This window comes from Rhagoletis pomonella, unplaced genomic scaffold (genome assembly GCF_013731165.1).
Source record: "Rhagoletis pomonella isolate Grant_MI unplaced genomic scaffold, Rhpom_1.0 Rhpom_scaffold_00014, whole genome shotgun sequence".
Lineage (NCBI taxonomy): Eukaryota > Metazoa > Arthropoda > Insecta > Diptera > Tephritidae > Rhagoletis > Rhagoletis pomonella.
The window spans coordinates 7,743,405-7,767,556 of NW_023458568.1; the positions used below are offsets into that span (position 1 = coordinate 7,743,405).

General features: G+C 35.4%; 2 protein-coding genes across 2 annotated transcripts in view; both read right to left on the reverse strand.

Annotated features, from left to right (window-relative positions):
• The window catches only part of LOC118749126 (ribose-phosphate pyrophosphokinase 1-like), a 537,936-nt gene that overhangs the window by 258,330 nt on the left and 255,454 nt on the right, over positions 1-24,152 (reverse strand). The gene's annotated exons all lie outside the window — the stretch shown is intronic.
• Positions 5,768-6,481, reverse strand: LOC118749196 (sperm flagellar protein 1-like). Its single transcript, XM_036483980.1, has one exon. The coding sequence runs from the start codon at positions 6,479-6,481 to the stop codon at positions 5,768-5,770; it is 714 nt and encodes a 237-aa protein (XP_036339873.1).

Genomic DNA, 24,152 nt, shown 5'->3' on the forward strand with positions numbered 1-24,152 from the left:
ACTCCACTCCCGACTCAATTTCGGCGTTTTGCACTACGGTAGATTAGTGGTCCGCCTGAGGAATCGGATCCGTTTATGCTTCGTTTCGTCTCCTACGTTGATGCAATATTCTCGCCGGTAGGCTTAGCAACAAGGCTTGTGGCCTTTTATCACGGCGTGTAACTTATCCTCGTCCGGATCGCTTGGATATTCGCCGATTATCTTCCGAACACGTCCACTTCACGAGCTTGGCTTCCACGAAAAGAAAAAGATCCGGAAGTGATAGCTGCCGCTTTGGCAGATGCTTCTGTCAGTGTCAGCTGCGGTGGAGGCGTTCCGAAATCTTGCTGCAGGGTTGCATTTACTTAACAAATATTTAATTTCGATTGTACTAGATTGTAATGACCGCAACAAGCTCCAAAAATTACACTTTTTATCATTAATTTGGTAAAATTTAAAAATCTTAAATATCAACACTGATGTGAATGTATGTCAGCGATGGGCTCACGCACACAACTACATTTTGCGAAAACAGCGAGACAGTGTTGGCATTTTTGGTACAATCGTACTTTGTTGATACAATTTCTTTTACAATATACTCTGCTACTACGCAGTACTTTTCAGTACAATTTTTTGATGAATACTAAAAATATATGGCTCTAAACATTCAGAGCGTAATTTTTTTTTAATCTCTTTTTGTTTTCGCCTTTTCGTATTTGCCTTTGTAAGTTTTGAAAAGTCTATTACTATTTATTTTATTATTTTTTTAATTTTATTTATCTTTTTATAAAAATGTAATTAGTCTTTAACAAATCTGCATAATCCAAGTTAAATACTTTGTGCAACATTAAAAAAATCTACAAGTTTTCGTAAAAATTTCGTGGTTTTCAATTTTGGTATAGTAAATTGCAAGTTTAAAGAAGCTGGGACTAACCGCTAATTTTTGCTAATTTTTTATTTTTATTTTCTTTTATTGCTGACGATATGCGTAATTTTTTCCATACGAAGTGTGTTCGACGATTTTATTATATGGAGAAAATGAGCAACTGCTTCATCAAAAAAAATCTTAAAAGACTGAATGGGCTACAAAACTGCATACTCAAAATATTTCTAGGAAATCTAATTAAAAAGCTCGAAATTTTTACGAAAGTGTGTTGATTTTTTTAATGTTGCAAAAAGATTGAACCTTGGATTTGGATTGAACTTTGGATTTTTAAGTATAAACTGTATTTTTATTAAAAAAAATATATAATATTAATATAAATGGTCCAACCTTGTCAATATGTGAGTGCCGTAAAGTTTTGATAAGCCCTTGAAATGCTATTAAAATGTCAAAACTTATTACCGAATCCAAAAAGATGTATCTTTTATCCATTAATAATAACTTTGTTGTTTAGGTTGTGCTAGCGCTTTTACGAAAAATCTTGTTGATGGCAATAAAATCAATAAAAGTACGGTATGCAGTTTTATAGTCGATTCAATTTTAGTATTATAAAGTGAAAGTGCAGCTAAGAATTCATGTTGATTTTTAATATTTTTTTTTGCATTTTCTTTATACAAATTGGATGTACAAAAGTTTCAGTATGGAAGAAAAATTGAAACACCTTCAACGAAAAAAGTTCTCAAAAATCTACGCGAATTGAATGTACTATCTCAATCATTTAAACATCTCGGACTCGCCCACCACTAAAAATGATTATTTAACTCTAAAGTATATATTAAATGATATTTCGACAAATTTGTTTAAACAAAAATGTTAAGCGCATATGCAGAATGTGGAAGCGAGATTCTTCTGCTTGCGTTTCTATGTTTATATCATTTATCAGTTTAAGCACATACGATTAAATGTAAAAATATTTTTTTTACATTTAATCGTATGTGCTTAAACTGATAAATGATATAAACATAGAATGTGGAAGCGAGATTCTTCTGCTTGCGTTTCTATGTTTATATCATTTATCAGTTTAAGCACATACGATTAAATGTAAAAAAAATATTTTTAATTGCGGATCCGAAAGAAATATTTATTAGTTGCATTGAGTTACGCAAAAATAGTGCCTAAATTCAATCGATTGTGCTGAAGTTGCCGGCTGCTTCCGAACGGGCCGAAAATAGCACAATGCACACTCATTTTCCATCACTGTCACACATACAATCTCACTATTCTGTTGATTTCGTTTTCCCCTTCCGATAACTTTTTGCTTCCGCGCTTGCCAAGCACCGCTGTGCAAAGCTTTGCACGCGCAGTCGCGCGCGACACATATGTGCTGATTTGGGCATCCCTACCTTAATTCACAAAGGCCCTAACCAGCACTTTTTTCGAAATTGCATTTTTCACAGCTTTTGGTAGGATATTAAAATACACCTTCACTAATTTTAAAGTGTTAGTACCAAAAACAACAGAGTTATGCCACTATTTAATATGCCCTATCCGTATGAATGATTTGATTTTTGTGTATTAAGGTGACGGTATGTAACATCAAAAGCAAATCAAAATGCAGGTATTTAAAGCACAGAAAACAAAAAAAAATATTATTAAAAGGACTATGTTCTCTTTGACGTACCTCAAAGGTCATGTAGAAGTGGGAACTTGCATGACTGCCCATTGATATCTCGGTTATATAGCTTAAGAAATAATGGCCCGTAGTTATAGACAAGTTAGAGGCAGGTTTTAACATTTAAAACTGTATATTAAGATAAACACTCTTTTAACACTGTCATAGTCAACTTAAAAGACCTTTTAACTTTAAAACGGCGTTTTAAATTTAAAAAGAGGTTGACGAGGTTTTAAAATCTTAAAAGCGCACTCTAAGTAGACGTTTTCCCGTCAAAATTTGCGGAGAAAATACAAAAGTCGTCTTAATTTGAAGAATATGCTTCCCAATTAAAGGATATTTCGAGATTTTGCGATTTTGGATGATACAATCGTAACCAGAAATAGGAAAACTTACAAGGAACGCCAAGATCCTTTTCAAATGAAAGAGGAAAACCGCAAGCAAGTCTTTTCAGCAGCAGTCCAATTAACTTCACGAATTCTTTTCACTTCCTATAAAAATGAAATTATTTACGTTAATAAATTATATTTTATAAAATTTGTTATTTACTTACAGTTTGCTACGCCATTTTCAAAATTATTTATAAAAGTCAGTTGACACAGGGTGAACTTGCTAAAATAACAAAGTTTTCCTAATGCCGATTGGTTACTTTTTTCTTTTTATATTAATAGCCCTGTTTTGTGTCAATCTAGCAAAAACCTGCCTCTAACATGTCTATAACTGACTAATATGGTAGACCGACAAAGAAAATTAATTTGAATTAATAAGCATAAATGCAAATTAAAATTTTACCCTTACAGACGGCAGTAATGCGAATAAACCAGCCGCAAGGTCGTGGGTTCGAGTAACACGGCCAGTATACTTTTTTATTTCTTTTTCATTCTTTTTTTATAAGTTCTATATTTTTTTTACGTTACTTTCAGTTAGTTGTTGAATTTTTAACAAAATTCATCTCTAAAAATTAAAATTAACTAATAGTAAAATAAGAAATGTGATATAAAATAAAGCAAATGAAAATAAAATAAAGTAAAATTAAATATATAAATAAAATAAAATAAAAAAATATAAAAGAAATAATAAAAACAAAACATTTTTCGCAAATCGCTCCAACCGAGTATCGAACCTGGTAGCTTGTAGCTCGCAACTCTCACCACTCGGCTACCGCGTACGCGAAACTCGATTGCTTCGTTTGCTTACTTGTACAAAAGACAACAACTGGCCGTTTTTACCAGTATTGTCATCGAAAATTCCCCGGATCCGAGTTAATTCCCAAAAATTTCGTGCATTTGTTCGGCTGCTTATGCTCATTTTAAAGAGGAAAATGCATGAGTTAAAGCAAATTAAGGCTGGTTATGCAAATAATCGAGCCCGTTTGTCTACCGTATAAAACTTAAAGCCTGCTCTAAACTTAAAGATTAATTTTAGCTAGAAGAGGTTTTAACTTTCGACTATAACTACTATGTTTAAAGCCATTTTTATCAAAGTTTACCAGTTTTGTTAAAGAAATACTACCACGACTAAAGGCAAAAAATATTGGCTACAAATGGTCATTTTGTTTGCCAGGTATACGTTTTATCGGTGCATTTGCACAACATTCGCATTCGCAAAAGCTCCGCATTGATTATTGCGAGTGCGAACGCGAATGTCAAAATTAATGCGAATGCGAATATTCGCAACAACACTGCTAGCAAAGTCAAAGATAGTTTAGGTAGGTAGATGTATATAGTAGATATAAGAAGATTAAGTAATTCCCAACAAATCTGCATTAGCAGAATGTTGTTACATGTCCGAAAAACCTATTCGCACTTGAAGGCAAGTGTGTAGTGGTAGAACGTATGTACCTTACCACTCAGCCACAGCGGCCGCCCAGTGATACACTATGCAAATTTAAGGGAAAATGTTAGTAGACGGACGGCAAATTCTAGAAAAAGGGGTGATGAGGGGGTAGAATAGGACCCCCTGATTTCAAAACTACCCCCTTTTTTTCTAGCAACCCTATTATATTCTTATATAATTTATTGTTAAAGTTTTCATATAAACGATGAATAAGATAGCAAAATAACATACAACTTAGTGCGACCAGACTGGAATTTTGAATAATAAAAGCGGATTTTTAATTCGGAATTTTTACTTAGTAGAATTATTATTTCTGTGTTGCCGAAGAAGGGGGGGCTGAACACATTTTGCAGAGAACACCTTTCTGCGTAGGCGGCCTTCGGCCGCACTTAGGGATAATAACCCTCAGGCAGTAGAATTCTCCTTCCTGTTTTGCGAAGAAAAGGAGCTGAACACCTTTTGCAGAGAACAGCTTTCTGCGTAGGCGGCCTTCGGCCGCACTTAGGGATTATAACCCTCAGGCAGTAGAATTCTCCTTTCTGTTTTGCGAAGAAAAGGAGCTGAACACCTTTTGCAGAGAACACCTTTCTGCGTAGGCGGCCTTCGGCCGCACTTAGGGATTATAACCCTCAGGCAGTAGAATTCTCCTTTGTGTTTTGCGAAGAAAAGGAGCTGAACACCTTTTGCAGAGAACACCTTTCTGCGTAGGCGGCCTTCGGCCGCATTTAGGGATTATAACCCTCAGGCAATAGAATTCTCCTTTCTGTTTTGCGAAGAAAAGGAGCTGAACATTTTCTTTTGTATTGATTTCCCCTGTATTCCTTTTTAATCATTGCCTTCTTTGTATGTATTGTTTTGTACAATATGGCAACACATGTTATGTGTCAGTTTGCAACCATGTGTTATTGTAAATATGCGTGAAATTCAATGTAATTTACAAGTCGATAAAAGTTTAATTAAAGTGATTTATATACAAGATAAACTAAAAGAGAAGTGTGTAAAGTATTAAGTACAGTGTTATGTGCATTTATATATATAAAAGTAAGCACAAATGCTTTTTTGTTAAGGAAACCAAGTGGAACGACTTAAGAAATTTTAACAACAAATAACTTATAAACAATGATATTATTTATATTTTTTAGTTATACATGTTTTAGAGGATACCTCCCTTAACATCCTGACCAAGTTTCATTTGTTAATTCCACCTGGTTTTCTTAAAACAAAAGGTGCGGCTGACTACTAAAGCCCACCCAAATTTAATTTATCATCAAATAAAAATATATGTACGGTACATATGTAGATATATTTTTAGTACATGTGTTTATATGTATTTCGTCCAATTTTTTATTTTTATTTATTTTTTAAATCGTAAGCTCAAAGGAGCCTAATGAAAATACTTAAAAATCTAAACATATGTTCGTTTCATTTTCAATATTATCCAAATTAAGGAGCGAATTGGGGCTAGAATTTTCTAAATTATGATGCTTCAACAAACTTCGCACTGACACCTTAGCAAGTTGACCGCACAATTCATCTATTCGCTCAGCTTTAAGTTTCAGTATGTTTTCAAGATGAGCTATCTTTTGATTTGCGGAATTCAAATAAGAGTCTTTTGTCTGGCAGTCTCGAAGAGCTTGCTCGTAGATTGAGTATAAAATCATCTTTTGTGGGACTTGGACAATTGCATCACCAATCTTTTTATTAACATTCACCACAATAATGTCGTCATTTTCTGACCAGGCTTGCTCTTGTTCATCATTTCTTTCACCTTTTATAGGATTTCGATCATGCATTTTGATATCATACAGCAGCGATTCTATTGCTCCGGGGGTACCTTTCGCAAACTTTTCTAACATGTCTCTAGTTTGCTGAAGACCAATTTTTCCGAGGGCTTTAAAATTTAGCGTTTCCCAGTTGTTTAACTTTAGTTGAGTGTTGTTTCTAGGCGGATAATTATGCAAATCTATTAATTTAGGATACAATTTCTTTAACAAATTCGCAAAAGCTACTGCATCTGAAAACTCGCGATGCAATTTATTCGGATTGATTTGATGATCTGCTAGCCAGTTTTTAAGTTCTGAAAGCTCCTCATCAGTTAATCTTTTTGGCATTTCGAAGATGATGTTTAAATAAATGTTTCCTTTTTAGAATTTTCCTTTATACAGACGTATGTATGTATGTTGTATGTATGTATGTATACTATGTATCTTTGAAAGTTGAATAGGCTTTGAATAAATTTAAATTGCCTTCTTTTGCTGTGAATATCTATTACGATATATGTACAAGTGTGTTCTATTTCTATTGTCTAGGGTTTCTTTGATATTCCTGTGGACAACCTTTATGCTGAACCGGCTGTTTTAAAGTGGATTAAGGAAAATATACCAGAGTGGAAAAACTCCATTATTGTTTCACCAGATGCCGGTGGAGCAAAACGGTAAGTTTTTTTCTAGATTGTCAGTAAACATTGTGGCGATCGTTCGGAAATGGCCGTCGATATCCAATATGCATATCGAATTGACAACGAACTCATAACCAATCTGAGTTTTCCAACGAATCAAATCGCTGAACGAACTTTGTCGAATGAAGTTTTGCTGCCAAAATTAAAACACACACCTAAAGCGGCAACGAAGTTCGTCTGATGGGCCGCTACCTCTCGACACAGAATCAGTAGTCAGTAATTATCAGGAATAGGCAGAATGGGAAAATTTGTGGGTTAATTTTTTCGCTTTAGTGTTTTTAAACGACTTCAAAAAAGGTGGAGGTTATCAATTCGTCGGAATATTTTTTTTTTATGTACGTTACCGCGTAACTTTGGACCACGTCAACCGATTTCGATAATTATTTTTCCTAACGGTGGCGTCTCAGGGGTGGTACCATACTAATTTGGTTTAGATCTCATCTTTGGATCGTGAAGAAACTGACGGTACTTCTAAATTTGTGTATGAGAATTGAAGTTGTTTGTTGCTTAAGCATTACTTGTTATATTTTTTATTTGTCATCCAATTGATGCGTATTTCGTTTCAGTTCTGTTTTATTGGGTGAAATGTTGCGGCGAATATCACCCGACGGCATCGCTCCGTCCGACGAAATTCACTCGGCGATTCGGTTCTGTTTATACTTTATATTAGTGATCTGAAACTATCGATGGCAATACCGACGCTATCGATGGTTTTGGACTATCGTTTTCGATACTATCGATAACTTTTGTTTTTCTTCTTCTTATTATTTGGCGCTGTAACCGCCTAAGCCGAGTTCAACAAAGCACGCCAGTCGTTTCTCTTCCGTGGCTACTGACGCCAATTGGAAATGCCAAGTGAAACCAAGTTCTTCTCCACTTGGCCTTTCCATCGCAGTGGCGGCCTCCCTCTTCCTCTGCTACCCCCGGCGGGTTCCGAGTTGAATACTTTTGTTTTTCTTACATTATTTTTTAATTGCTTATTGTCACTTTGTATGCACATTTGGCACATCCTGGCAGCACCTTTTAATAAGAGATAGTTCGGCAGCGTACTTTTACAAGCATTTTCTTGTTTCAGCGGGTGCTTTGATAAGCGAAAATTGTGGATAGATTCGGGAAAAGAACTGAAGAAGGTAAATATCTGATATTGAATGAAGTAAAATAACTGATATTGAATTATAAAATATCTGATATTGAATGAAATAAATATGTAGCTTTAAAAAAATCGGTTTTTTTAATTAGCAACGAATCCTTCTGATTTGTATGAAGTTATGCTTTGCTTTAAAGACGTAAAATATTTTATTAAAAATTTTGCAAAATTCTTAAGAAAATCGCTATGAGAAGTTTTTTTCCTCCCTTGTAAAATTAAAAAAAATATATTTTGTACAAATTTGTCAAGCGCAATACAAACCCAAATTATAAGTTTAGATGGCTTTCGAAAGAACTAGTGCCTACTATCGATAATTTCAGACTACTACTTTATATTGGAAATTCACTCGAAATGGGTTCGAAAAAGTTGCAAACCATAGTAAAAAGAGAGAATGAAATCCAGCTCATTCTGGAAGGGAAACATAAGACAATCACTCTCTCTCATTAAAATTTTAATTCTATAATGGGCTGGATTTCGAATTCATAACGAAGAGAAAATACATTGGGTAACGAAGGTTCCGTTTTGCTGGAGAATGGCCTAGTTCATCATTTTCGAATTGTTAACAAAACCCAATGTTTATTGGGAAGGTTTGTTTCATATTTCACATAGGCGAACAAATTTACTAGTAACGAGCTACCAGAGTCAAATCATCAGTCCTAGTTGACATACATACATATTAGGGTGCACATTGGAAATGCTTTTTTTTGGAAATTTCAAGACCCTACCCCCTAATTTTATTCCCTTTTATGAGAAATCGTAACGTCTATTTTTATAGATTTTTTAAAGGTTATTTAGAGGTCGAGACCTGTCGATTTAGGTCAGAAAATACGATTTTGTAGATTTATGAGTTTTTGAATGACTATTTTTGATTCGATTTCAAAGATCGAATATGATCTGAGAAGAGAATATAAAATTTAAAATGGTATATAATAATCTATAGTCGGACTAGGCTTGTTGGGATTTTTTTATCGGGTAAATTAAAAAAAGATCCATATTTATCTTAGTTTTCTAAATTTTGACCATCGATAAATTCTACAATTTCAAAATATGGAGTACTATCTAAAATTAAATCTATTTTCAAATAAACTGATACCACATTTATTGCAATCGCATAAACATTGTCGAATTTAGGCGACTTTTCTTTAATACGGCCTTGAATTTATATGTGTGTATGTACCGGAACTTCAGATTTTTTTTAGCAACGTGGCTAAGGACTTCATCAATATTTATTCAAAATCTATCTATATATATAAATGTGAATGTCTGTTTGTTTATTACCTTATAACTTTTAAGTCACGACACGGAATCGCACGAAGGTTTGAACACTTATTTGTTTTTACCCCCGGAAGGTTATAGGTATGGTTTTATTTGCAAATATGATGTCAATTTTTCGAGGGGGCGTGGCACCTCACATAGGCCTGCAAATTTTTAATCAGCTGTAACTTCGGAACTAGGGATGTTAATTTTTCGGCTTTTTCCGATTCCGGGATTTTCGGGATGGCGTTGTCACAATCCCGGTATCCTGGGATTTAAATATTCATTACTTTTCAACAACTTGAGTCGAAAAAATTGCTTCTATATTGTTTGAGACCCTGTGGGGAAAACCTCTAGTTCTGAACTGGTGCGCTTCTAGTACATTTGGACCTAGTACTGGTTCGCGATAAATCTCTTTTGCATGTAAGCAACTGGCGAATTTAACAAGGCGATGTCCTAGGAAGTGTCAGTTGCCCCCCGCTGCATCCCTTTTTCGAAAGTTCCGAACTAGTCCTAAATTCTATAGTTCCGAACCAGTCCTAAATTCTATAGTTCCGAACCAGTTCTAAAATCGCCAGACGAAAGAAAAAAGTATCATGATTTTTCAATCTTTATGGTTGTTCCGTGTGTGCGATTTTAAGTTATTTTGGAAGGAATGTGTTTTCAATTTGAAATTAAATTTGTTTGAATGATTGTAAGAAATCTACGTTTACATACCTTTAGCTGTAGCTGAGTTTGCAGAGGTGTTCGCTGTTATTTCTTAGATTCCAGACGGCCCCAAGATGTTGAAATGTTAACACAAATTTTAGTTTTGTATTACCAAGCTATGAAAAAGCATCTGCGAAGCACAGAATAGAAGCGTATTTGAACGAAAAAGCCGCCGAACACATATCTATGTAAAGTAAACAAGCTCCCCGCTGCATCCCTTACTCGATAGTTCCGAAGTAGTTCTAAATTCGACAAATAAGATCTAGTTCGTTCTGCATCCCTTTTTCTATAGTTCCGAACCATTTCTAAATTCGTCACTTTAGATATAGATTTCTAGTGAAAAAAATTAGTTCTTTGAAAGTACCACTTTTCGCCGATTTTGGACTGGTGGGCATCTAGTTCGTATCGGACTAGTTCCTTTTTGGCGATAAAGACCTAGTATGGAACTAGAAATTTGATTCACTAGTCCGCGGTTTCCCTGCAGGGGAAGCTCTTCTACCATGAAATAAATAATAAATAAATGGGTTTGAAACCTACCTTTTTATTTAAAGTGGCGTGTTTATTTTTTCTCTCTGACCGCAGGATTTATTTTGAAGGAGTTTGTTATTTCAAAGATATGATTAATTCCACGATTGAGAGAAATAGAGATTGCGCCAATCGCGGTACCGCTAATCCGCTCTTTGTGATTTTGACAGAACCAGCTGTGTGCGTGACGTCATCTAGGTGCAATTGTTGATTATGAGCATACGAAAAAACCAAATAACAATCTTAATATTTGTGCGTTAATACTTCTGCGGGGTTTTAAACAATTATTGAGACATTACAAAGCAAAATGAAGTGTGCAGTGGCAAAATGTAATAGTGAAAAAATAAGGAAAGCGAGCGATATAAGTTATTTTTCGTTTTCTACGGACGCAAACCTGGCGAAAAAGTGGAAGCAGTTCTGCCGGCGAGGAGATGCATTAAACACCAAATCGAGCTTTATGCTATGTGTGTGAGCTATGAGCTTCTACATGGAACTATTTTGGCCTTTCCTTGGTGAATTGTAGTAGGTATATTTCCATGGTGAATGTAGACAGTAGCTGGTTTAGTTTGCTAGCAATGGCATACAGCAGTTTCTACAGTAAATATATACATGAACTTGACTACCTACTTATTTTTGTTAGTACCTGATTCTTTTGCTGGTATGAGGTAATGCACCAGTGGATAAGGTCGCTAGGCGCTAATTCAAAACAGTGCCCAAATTATTATACATTTAGAAGTTCAGCTTAAATTATGTTTTACTTACATAGAATATTTGTTTCCAAAGAAGCCACACTCATGCATCCTCTAGGAAATGGTACAAAATTCATCAAATAAAAGCTGTGGAGTTTATGGTGGTTGACTACCGTCCACAAATATAAATATGCACTCTGCATGGCTTTTTACAATGGCGAGTCCTAAAATTCACTTTGCTGCACACCTTCCTTTTGGTCTACATGAAATTTCAAACACTGTTAATACATTCATTTTTTCATGTGCTAAAAATCGTACTTACCTAAAGGGCTACATGTCCAAAATTATTGCTACGTGTTCCTAATTAACCAATCTTTGTATATTTATTAATTCCTGCAAAATTTTGGCCATGTAATATTGAGATTACCACATTTTTCTGCATTGTTTACATATTTTTATATGCGTTTTGGCATTTCTCTCGCAATTGCACCAAGATGGCGTCACGCAAAAATTACGCTCAAAAGTCTTCTCATTGGCGCAATCTTGTATTCTATCATTCTTGGATTAATTCCAAAAATTATTAAAAAATTCAATGCAATATAGAACAGAAATATGGGTAGCAAATGCAACAGATTTCTTTAGAATTAAAAAAAAAATCAATTTTTTGGATTCAAAAGAACGAATAGGTAATTTTTAAGCTGACAAAGTTAGAAGAACGAAATTCGAGGATGTTATCGAGTTTATATAAGCCCCTAACATATAATTTTTTCAAAACAAATACTGCGAAATTTCAAGAATAAAATTTTAAAATGACATTTTCAATATTTACCAGCCCTTCTGCACTATAAACTTGAATGTGTCTAAATTCTACAGGGTTTCCTCATTAATTGTATACCCATACTTCTTCTCTAAGCACATTTCTTTGAATTTTTTAAATCATTTTTGAATTACTGACGTCAGAGTGAAAAACTAAAAATGCAATTTTACTATATTTGGCCCATGGTTTCGCGAATATATTGATATTTTTGTTTAAAATTTACTATCGCTCGGTGTTATATGTATAATGAGCTAGACATTTATAAAAAATATTAATTATTAAATAAATAAAGAAATATAGCCAATACTGGTCAAGAAAAGGGGTTTCTCTTAATGCCATCAGTGCAAATTACAAATACCGAAAATCCCGGGATTACTTGCCAAGAATCCCGGGATTTTCGAGACCTTAAAAAGACCGGGATCCCGGGACTAAAATTCCTTTTCGGAACCATAAGTCACATGACCACCTTCATTATTTTTGATATGCCCTTCGAATTTAAAATACTTAAATTTCCAGTTCGCTAAGCTTTTGGAATGACAACAAACGAGAATGCTTTTAAGTAAAGCCCAAAACTTTATCGAAAATAAAGTGTATGATAATTGCTTTATTATTTCATCTATTATATAACTTATTGGAGATATTTTAACCTAAATAAAAACACCTGCTATGCCAAAAAATTATAATTGCATTTTATTCCATAACACCCAAGCTATACAACTGTCCTATCATATTCTGCTGTCACGGCTATAGTAAAATTAGAGCAGAAATAAAATATAACATCTTTACCTAAAGTATTTTTCATATTTGTATAAAGACGTGGGGTGAAACCCGTAGGTAAAAGCTAGTTGATATATAAATTCGCTCTTCAGCAAAAAAGTGGTTTTTTAAGAAATTTTTGGAAAAATGAAGGTGGCACCGCCTACTTGTATGATATATGCCTATCTCAAAAACTACTTCACCGATCTCAACCAAATTTGGTGCTTAGCCTCCTTAGGTATCGTCTTGAATATTTTTGAAATCGGACAAAACCTACTCCTCCTAAAATATAGCTAGCTTTGAGATTCTTGAAATTACCGTTACGTTGGTGGAGCCCGTGGTTTTTGTCCGATTTCAAAAATCGGTCAAGTAGTTTTTGAGATACACATATATCATATAAGTGGGCGGTGCCACCCCCATTTTCCTAAAATTTCTTGAAAAACCACTTTTTGCTAAAGAGCGATTGTATATATCAATTTTTAATAAATATTGATGAATTCCTTAGCCACACTGCTAGAAAAATCTGAAATTCCGGTACACATATAAATTCAAGGCCATATTTGAAAAAAGTCGCCTAAATTCGACAATTTTTATGCGATTGCAGTATATGAGGTATCAGTTTATTTGAAAATAGATTTAATTTTAGATAGTGCCCCATATTTTGAAATTGTAGAAATTGCCGATGGTCAAAGTTTAAAAAATTAAGAGAAATATGGTTATTTTTTAATTTACCCGATAAAAAAAATCCCAGCGAGCCTTGTTCGACAATATATCATTATATACCATTTTCAAGGACTATATGTATATTCTCTTCTCAGATTATATTCGATCTTTGAAATCGAAATTTCTGACCTAAATCGACAGGTCGCGACTAAGGCCTCCAATCCCGGACTATTTTTTGAATCCCGGGATTTCGGGATCTTAAATTAGTAATTCTGGGATCCCCGGATATTATTACCTGTAATTAAAAATATGCTAACAAACTAGTTTTGTAGTCTTGCTTCAGTGCGGATACTAGAAATAAAAATAAATATGTGTTTTCAAGCAAATAAATATAAATGTTTTTTATATCAGCTTAAAAAGCTATTTACAAACTGAATTAACTAAAAATTATGGAACTGAAATTCATTCATATTGCAGTCGTAGTCATTTTTACAAAAAGTAACAAATAAGAGCTCATCTTTATAGTATTTATACATATCTGTGTTCGTATGGAAAGGTAGCTTATGTCGAAAGGCCGGCTTTAGTATAATGCGGCATTCCCTTTATTTTTTAAACGACAAGGAATTTTTTGATGAGACTTAAAAAGAATATTGACTTGCTAGTATCGGAACTATTTCTTGCACGTTTATTTGCTACAAGTTGTTTAACGGCTTAGCGCCCGTAAGTCATTCGCAATCGTATGCTGCGAATGCCGATTTATACTAAAGCCAGCCTTTCGACATAAGCTACTTTTCCATACGAACACAGATATACACATATGTGTAGTATTATTTTTATGTCACAAAATATTTATACTTATGATGTCATGTCTCCGATTCGCTTCAATTTCTTTTTTGAATCGGTTCTATACAAGGAATATTCGAGTTTTTTTTTCTTTTTTTTCTTCGGAGATTTGATCTATCAAATTTCGATTTTTTTCGTGATTCTGACCATTCATGTGCTTCTTCAAATCGTTATATCTTGGGCTCTACTTATCGAGGAAGCTTCATCTTAACGTCGTTTTAAAGATAAAGAAACGGGCTTAATATTTCTATATGACGGTCACGATTGTCCTAAAGTTAACTTAGCTATTAACAGTTGAACTTTTTAAGTTGATTTGCATAGTGAAGACCAGTAAATTGGGAATTTAAAACTACACCATCGTAATCCTTGCTTAATCCTCTATAAAAAACATGTTCCAAAAAATTAGCGTTTTTCAAGAACTGTTTTTAAAATGTTTTTTTTTTATGATTAGGTGGTTCATTTTGTGTGAGTCAACAATGAAGTCTCTTCGATGGACCCAACCCGAGATATAACCATTTGACATGATTAGTCAGAATCACGAAAAAATCCAAAATTTGACAGATCATATATCCGAAAAAAAGGAAAAATGAGAAGCCAGTCGAATGCCTCATACATATTGTTTGTAGGCGTTTTTAGTCCACTAGATGGTTGGCGGTTATAAAATATTTTTAAGATAAAAAAGCAAACACGCTACGAGCGGAAGTTTTGTGAAGAAGGAAGCTATTTATATTTTTTCACTTCATATGTCAAAATCTTTTAGTACATCAATATGAAGACGTGTTTACAAATTTGTTATCGCAAGTTATCGATATAAATAATATTAAAAAAGGTTCAAAAGACATAGTATTTCATACAAAAGGAAAGCGATAATTAAAAACTATATTAATATGAAATGAAATCGTAATCTTCAATGAGTTAAGGCTTAAACAGTTTTTACTGTTACGGTCCTCACGATACCATCTTTGCCTGGATGCGGACGAGTTATGCGTGCAAGCTTCCACTGAAGCGGGGGAATATTTTCTTCCTCCAAAATTACTATATCACCAATATTCAAAGGCGGACCTTTCTTTACCCATTTATTGCGACCTTGCAAGCTTTGCAAATAATCCGTGTGCCATTTGTCCCAGAATTGTTGGAAGTACCATTATAACTTCTGGTACCTCTGCAAGCGATTGAAGTTTTCGGCGGCCTTTATATCTGGTTCAGGAATGGCATTTAACGCAGTACCAATAATGAAATGTCCAGGGGTAAGGTGCATCGCAGGCGTTTTCAGGAACCGCTGTGATCGGCATAGAGTTGAGTATTGACTCGATTTGGATGATTAGGGTACTAAACTCTGAAAATGTTAGTGGAGAGTTATTCCTTATTCGTTTTGAGTAGTATTTGAAAGATTTAACAGCAGCCCCCCACAGCCCGCCAAAGTGCGGAGACCGGGGAGGTATATGCTTCCAAATGATTCCATTAATAGCGCATTCGTTTGCGATTTCGTCTCGAGATTGTTTTTGTTGAAACTTACTGAAAAGCTCTTCCAGCTCCTTTCGGGCGCCGACAAAATTTGTAGCGTTATCGCTATATAAAATCGCACAACGTCCACGGCGAGCTATAAAACGGTTCAAGGCGTTGAGAAAGCCTTTAGTACTGATGTCGTCAACAAGCTCCAAATGCGTGGCCTTGGTGACAAACCATACGAATATAGCAACATACTCCTTTGTTGGTGCTGTGCCGGCGGCGAAAATGAACGAAAAAGGGTCCGCAGTAGTCAATTCCAACAATATTAAACGGCCTTGATTGTTGTACTCGCAGTTCAGGCATGTTTGCCATGAGTCTTACTGGGCGTGCTCTGGAACAGCGAACACATTTGTCTAGTTATGCTAAGAAGCGCTTGTGGTCCAACATGATGATTGATAATATGAAGATGAGTTAAAAGTGTTCGAGTAAAAACGTGAGACTTAGGACGAATTACTGGATGCTTGTTGTTGAAATCTAAAGCGGCATTCCGCAAACGTCCGCCTACCCTAAGAATTCCCTCATGATCAATGAACGGAACGAGGGCCTTAAGTTTACTTTGCTTTAAAAGAGTATTGCTGCATCTCAATGCGTGCAACTCTGAAGAGAACTCCGCTTGCTGAATTGATTTTACAACAGCAAGCAACGCAAGACGTAGCTCTTCTGGAGAGAGTACACCTAAGCGACGATTTGATTTGTTGGTTGTGCAGTTATGCTTAAAACGCAGTATGTACGCGACTACGTTAAGTAGACTTTGATAATTGTTGTGATATTTGACGTTTTCTATGAAGCTCACTTCACGTGTTGCTACTAGAACAAGTTTTATTTTCTTTCTTTGTAGGACATCGTCATTGTAATGAATTCCCACTGGCGGAGAAGGCCAAAAATCTTCAGATTTCTTTAAAAAACTAGGGCCGTTGTACCGTAGGCTCTAATGAGTTAATGCTTTAGGTAGTACACCACGAGATAATAAATCAGCTGGATTGAGGTCGGTTGGTATGTAGCGCCACTGAGAAAAGGTGCTGCTTTCCTGAATTAGCGCAACGCGGTTAGCGACAAATGTTTGCCAGCTGCACGAATCTTGTTGAAGCCAGTTTAAAACAATAGTTGATGTTTTAAAATTCGATGAAAGCAAAAATTGTCTTTATGCGTTTTACAAGTTCGGCCATTATGACCGCAGCGCACAATTCCAGTCTCGGCAAACAACATTTTTTAAGCGGCGTTACTCTTGTTTTAGCGCATAATAATTTAATGGCGCGAACTTCTCCGTCTTCAGAGAGACTTCTCACATAAAGGCATGCTCCCTACGCAAGTACTACAACCGGGCTTATTAAACCCAGAGGGTCAAAGTATTGAGCAATTTCAGAGAGAATACTGCGTTTTGTAAATGTTTTTTGGCTCTTTACGGTCGGCTTTTGTACACAATTGAAATATCTGAACAGAATCATCTTCGCATGATCGCCATAAAATGTAATGGAAACGCCGATCATCAGGATGAAGTGATATCTGGCGGTACATTTTTGTAATGTCCGCGGTAAAAACGAATGTAAAATATCAAAAACGAAGCATTGTTGTAAACAAGTCAGGTTGAATTACGGGCCCTATCATAAGCAGTTCGTTCAACGATACACCAGTGCTCGTTTTTGATGAAGCATCAAAAGCAATTCGGATTTTTGTCGTGGAGCTAGATAGCTTAAATACACAGTGATGAGGAATTACGTAGTGTGGAGTTTTAATATCAGCATGTACAACCTTTTCCATATGAGATAAATTAATAAACTCTTCCATAAATTCTACATATTGTACTCGCAATTGTTCATTTCTGCGAAATTTTGCCTCTAGTGAATAAAATCTCTTTACTGAAATATTATACGAATCGCCTAGCATATTGAAATTCTGTTTAACTGCAACCTTACTTGAGAGCGGCGTCATTTCATGCGAAGAATATTTCTTTTGAAGTGCCCTTCACATTCTCTTTCTTCTCGCGATGTATTGTGAGATGGAGAGCTGATGTCTTCAATTCGCCAGAAAGCTTTAATCGAGTTGTTGAGCGCTGAATCCTCATTTGCGTCGGTATACTTTACAAAATTGCTACTTCAATTTTGAGATTTTAGAGCGGATAGTTTTCCAGCCACTATCCAGCCTAGTAAGTGTTCTGTGCTATCGGCAAGTTAGGCCCAAGCTTAATTTGGCCGACTGAGAGTATATTATAACATATCATATACACCAATAAGAAGATCTACTCGTTGCGGAATGTTGAAGAGCGGGTCAGCTAAGTGAATATTTTTCGGAATATTCCATTCATCAATACTTTCGATCAGGCATTGGTCCAGTTATATTTGGAAGAATTAAGGCTTCTAAGTTATAAGAGAACTGATTGAAGCGCGATTTAATTGTAAATGTAGCTTTAAACTTTGTTAACGTTTGCATATTCTTTGCAGACGTGAAAGATGTTGGAAAATACTGACGTTTGATTCCAGCAATTCTAACGATGCGTTCCGAAATCATGTTCAACTGAGAGCCGGAATCTAAAAGTGCACGGCACGTAATATTTTGATTACAATTGCTAATTAAGTGTATGATAACAGTTCCCAGAATGTTGCTGTCGCTCGATTTGCTATGCAAAGTGACTTGAGGCTTAGCCGTAAAATTGGAACTTGGAGATTGCAAACTAGTAGAGAAACCAGTTTGATAGTTGTTGCTGCTGTTCGCTTGCGAGACAGAGGTATTTGTTTGATGTAATAGAGAATGGTTTTATGCCCACAGGAGTGACATTTAAAGTTTTATGGGCAATTTAATACAGTGTGGTTATTTGTTTTTAAGCAATTTTCGCATAGTTTAGCTCTCGAGTTTTTTGTAATCGGTCTTTTACGGATAAGTTTATGAAGGATATGCATCGATAAATTAAGTGACCTGATTTATGACAAAAGTTGTATGCAACTGTGGTAGCCGTAAATGCCTTTTGTTGTTTTTGGGTTTTAGATATGCTTGTGCCAGTGGAATTTGAATTATTCAGAAAGTTTGTTTGTACATTACCTTCTAATATCTGGTATCTTTTCTTTAAAAATGCCATTAGTTCGGTAAGTGTTGACATACGATCTGTAGCGGAATCTTCATTCCATTTTACAGTGGTTTCAGCATCCAATTTTGAAGTTATTAAGTGAACAATAAGGTCGTCCCACTGATCAACTGGTCGATTTAGGTTACGAAGTCCAACCATGTGAATGTTCATCTTGTCGATTAGATTTCGCAGATCGGCAGAGTTTGCCGTAGTAATCTTAGGGTGCTGAAACATAAGTTCAATGTGCCTTTTTCCGATTACCTTTTTATTTTCAAATCGCTCACGGAGACACTGTAATGCGTCTTCGTAATTTTCGGATGCTATCTTCAGCCCTTCGATAGTCGCCTTGGCAGTAACCTCCCACTTTGCTACCAGATGATGAAACTTCACGAGAGATGTGATGTGCTGGTTGTTGTGAACCAGGGAAATGAACTCATCGTACCAGTTCATCCATGCAGTAACCTGACCTGAAAATTAGTGCAACTCTGTTTTCGGTAATCTTATAGTGTCATACCTTTCTTTATCCATGATGCTTGTGTTGGCTCCCTGATCTAATTTTCCGAGCATAACCTTTATGTTAGATGCAGTTAAGTTGTATAACTCCTCGTAAGTAGATCGATGATGATGTGAAGTTTCTTGAGGATCTCTTTCCTCAATTTTGGATTGAACGTTGAGAAATGTGCTGAATGAATTTTCCAGACCTTCAAGGCGAATAGTCAGCTCCGATGTGGAAATCAAGGCGGGATTATGCTTCATACGTTCAACGAAGTCGCGTGTGCGCTCCATTTGTTGCTCGCACACGCTACGACGAGTATTCACCACAGTAGTTGCGTTTTGTGCCTTCGTAGAAGCTGTGGATAGTGATAGAACTTTTTAGTAAAGTATCGATACTAGTACTCATTTATAATACTCTAAAAAAGAATCGATGCCAGTACTCATATTTGCAAAAATGTATCGATAATACTCGTACTTCCAAGTATTTTTAGGGCAAACGCGAAAAGTTAACAAAAATCAGATGACTTTGTTTACATATACCTACATATGACCTCTTTCTTTTTGTAAATTGAATAGACATTGCTTTTAATAGCTGAAGTCTGATCTAACAAGCATTTCTAACGAAGTTTTTGAAAAGCACTTGCAACAAGTTTAAAAGCGTAAGATAAGTGTTTATAGCAAAAAGCTTATTTGACGTTTTTAAAAGCAACTAAAGCCATTGTCTAAAGGAAAGATAAGCTCCCTTTCACAAAAATTTTCTCCGAATGCGGGCTGGATTTCGAATTTAAAACCAAGGTAGGATACATTGGAAAACGAAGGCTCCCTTATTCTGGAGAATTGCCAAGTTATCGAACCGAAGACCACCCTCCTAACCCATTCCTTACACCGGCACAAAAAAAATTGGTGTGTGCTTTTAAGCAGACCCACTTGCCGCCACGTATTTCGACCTACTGAATCCGAATCTGAGGCCCGTTTGACTCGTTTTTGCCATTTTTTTCTCAATTTGCGCAATTAACTCCAAATTCAGGAGGTGTACGAGTCAAATGGACCGCAATACATGTCGATGTGTGGGTCTGGTTAAAATACTACTTTTTTTTTGCTAGTGTTATCGAAGGTATGACAAGAGATTCGTTTTCCAATTATTTAAGAAGTTTTAACCGAGCCAAATGTCCATATGACTGACCTCTTCTTCTATGTTGTATAGAAATTGCATAGCGATTACCAGTAGCTCACCAGAGTGACAGTATTGAAGTAAATGAACGTTATGGGGTAATTTTTAAACATTTTTCTATGTGATTGAAAAAAGTTAAACAAGTTTTTAAAACGTCGATATTTTTCGGTATTCGCGATATTTACTAAAGTATCGAGTCCTCGATACTATTCAGTACTCATGAAAAGTATCGATATTCTCTACTCGGTACTTGTATCGTTCTATCACTAGCTGTGGATATTGAACTTCCTTCTGCATCGCATTTCTTAGCTGAGGCTTCCTGCTCACTGTCGGACATGTTCGCAAAGTATTTATTGAAAAATAATTATCTCGCCGGGGCCTCCAAATGTTTGTAGGCAGACTAAGCGTTTTAAGTCCACAAGATGGTTGGCGTTTTATAAAATATTTTTAAGATAAAAAATCGAACACGCTACGGTCAGAAGTTTTGTGAAGAAGGATCGATATAAAGACGTGTTTACAAATTTGTTATCGCAAATTATCGATATAAATAAAATAAAAAAAAAAGTTTCAAAAGACATAGTATTTCATACAAAAGGAAAGCGATAATTAAAAGCTATATTAATATGAAATGAAATCGTAATCTTAAATGAGTTATGGCTTAAACACATATATATATATGTTATATATGGGTAAGGCTTCCTCAAGTGGGCCCCGAATTTACCAAGATTAATATTTTTCAATGATATTCAGGCAGCGCCGCGTTTTGTAGTCGAAAAGTACACTGTGTAAATTTTGTTGCAAAATTCCAGATAGTTTTTTTTAATCAACAATTGAAAACTTTTGCAGTGTTTTGGAAATTTTTATTTTTCTTTCAAAGTAAATGTCCGAATGAAAAAAATTTTTTGGGTGCAGATTTAAAAAACATTAAACTATACAATGCAATTATTTTCGTTAAAAAATATTTTTCTGTTGCTTTTCAAAATTTTTTTAATGAAAAATTGAACTTTGAAGCACCTCTTGGACGAAAAGTTTTAACAACAACCTCTTTAATAAACATTTCTGCACTTATCTATGAAAAAAAGGCATGCATTTCGATATAGTTTGGTCGGAATGAATTTTCATTTGCCAGCGTGCGGAAAGTATTTCCGCGTTGACTTCTTGCGCAAGAAAGAAATGCACGTTTCAATCGTTCCACTCTTATTTCTCATGCTCGAATTTCGCATGCCCGCGGGAGTCGGGCGCATACGCTGGCAAATAAAAATTCATTCCGACCAAACTACAGTGCACTCGCGAAAACTCGAACTAATGAAAACCAGCCCTGTCCGAGTTATCGAAATGTTCGAGTTTTCGAACGTTATGTATTTTTAATATATTTGTATGTATTCGTTTTAACAGTTTTCATACCCTGTCCATTTTTATGGCATAGTTAGTCAAAGAGATTCTCTGGTTAGTTCATTGCCAGTTTATTTAATAAAAAATGTTAGCAAATATGAATGTTGCTTACAAATTATTAGAAAAAAAAGCAGTGATCTTGGTTTGATGTTTCTTATTTTCTACCGCATTCAATACAGCCTTTTCGCGCAGTGATTGTAGCACATTAACTTTTCTCGGGCTAATTTTTTCAGCAGTTGCCCATGCTATAGCTTTGTTGAAAATTGTTACGGCTTCGGATGAACTTATGCGTTCTTGTTCATTTCCACCTGTAGCTGCAACTTCATCTTCGGAATCGCTTTCTTCTATAGCTTCAATATGATCCTCTTCAATCAAGTCGTCGTTATTCCAGTCTCTTATTTCTTCTTCTGTGAAAGTAGCCTAATAAATATTTATTATTGTTATCGTGTGTTTTTTATTTAAATCAAAACCAAACTACCTCAGGATTTAAGTGTTGGAGAATTTCGGCAGCTTCTTTTTCCATACTTTTAGCTTCAGCTTCCATTTGGTTTTTCAAGACACTAAGTGGAATGTCATCCTCGTCATCGTCTTTCAGGTTTGCAAAGTTTAAAATATTTGTCCAGCATTTCGCCAACGTCTCCTGACTCCATTTATTCCAAGCTCTATCCAAAAATGTAACAGCATCTCTCAAGCTAATTTTTTTTAATGATTGGATCAAATCGCAATCATCGGAGAAAATAGCTGCCAAGAGAGAATTTCGGTAATGTAGCTTTGTTATTCTTATTGCCTTTTGATCCATTGGTTGAATCAAATGAGTTACATTCGGCGGCATAAACATCACCCGAATTAAACCATCTTCGGATCTTAACGTGTCCTCGTTTGGATTCGAAGGTGCATTGTCAAGTAAAAGTAACGCCTTTTCAGGTAGTCCTATATTTTTTAAATAAGTTTTCACCTATGTAATAAAAAAAATAGGTTTTTTAAAGGGTGTTTAGTTTGTAGTCAAATGTGAACTTGCCTGTGGTACAAACGAAAAGTGAAACCAATTTTGGAACAGAGTTGATGTCATCCAGGCTGATTTTGAGCTTCGGTGCTCCACTGGGGAGTTAAAATAGCTAAATGCACGCGGTTTTTTGGCTTTTCCAATGACAAGCATTTTAACCTTGTGCTTCCCAGTAGCATTCGCACACGCCAGAAATGTGATGCGCTGTTTTTCAGATTTGTTTCCCGGTGCCTGCTTTTCCATTCTAGAAACGGATGATTTTCCCGGAAGGAGATTCCAATATAACCCGGATTCATCTGCGTTGTAAATTTGTTCTGGGCATAGTTCAAGCTCCTGAATTTTAGCTTGTAACTGAGTTTTGAAAGGCTCCACTAACTCTGGTCGCGAGGATAGTTTTTCCCCTGAGATTGAAATCAATCGTATGCCATGCCGATTTTTTAAATTTTGTAGCCATCCATCGCTGGCAAAGAAAGTTGAGCCATTCTCGCTATATTTGGCATGTAACTCCTTAGCTTTCTCTTTCAAAATTAATCCATTTATAGGATAATTCTTGCTGCGTTGTAATAAAAACCACTTGTAAAGCTTTTTTTCCATTTTTGGCAATTATGAAGCGCGAAGCGTTTTACATTTTCCAGGGCCCAATAGCGTGTTATTAACACATTCCAAAATTTTGTTTTCATTTTTCACAATTCCACAAATTGTGGACTTGGCAGTGTTATATTTTTTTGATAGAGCTGTGATACTAACGCCATTCTTGGCCTCGTTAATTATTTCAGCCTTTTTTGCTAAACTCAAAACATTTAGTTTTCGTCCCATTATAAAACGCAAATAAATTTGATCTTAACCGCGCAAAATCCCGTGTATCACTGACAAATATCAATCAATTTAAAAGAAAAGTTCCGTAATTAGCAAGAAACCTAGCCAGTGCGGCGCCTTAGAATGAAACAAAAGACGCACATAACGACAAAAATTTGAATATCGGCCGTTACAGCACATGCAAAACGACAGTTTCTCACATGTTTTTCCATGAAAAAAGAAAATAATTGTTCGAGTTTTAGAGTAGGTATATTTTGTTCGAGTTTTAAAGTAGTCAATGGAGAAAAAAAAAGTTCAAGTTTCCGAATGTTCATGTTATCATGTGTTCGAGTTGTCGCGAGTGCACTGTATATCGAAATGCACGCATTTTTTCATAGTTCAATGCGGAAAAGTGTATTAAATAAGTTGTTAAAAATTTTCCTACACGAGGCACAGAAACTGCTTTAGTGTTAAATTTTTCATAAAAAACAATATTGAA

Excerpts from the sequence above, each read along its gene's own strand:
- LOC118749196 (XM_036483980.1), bottom strand. The coding sequence starts at position 6,481 with ATGCCAAAAAGATTAACTGATGAGGAGCTTTCAGAACTTAAAAACTGG.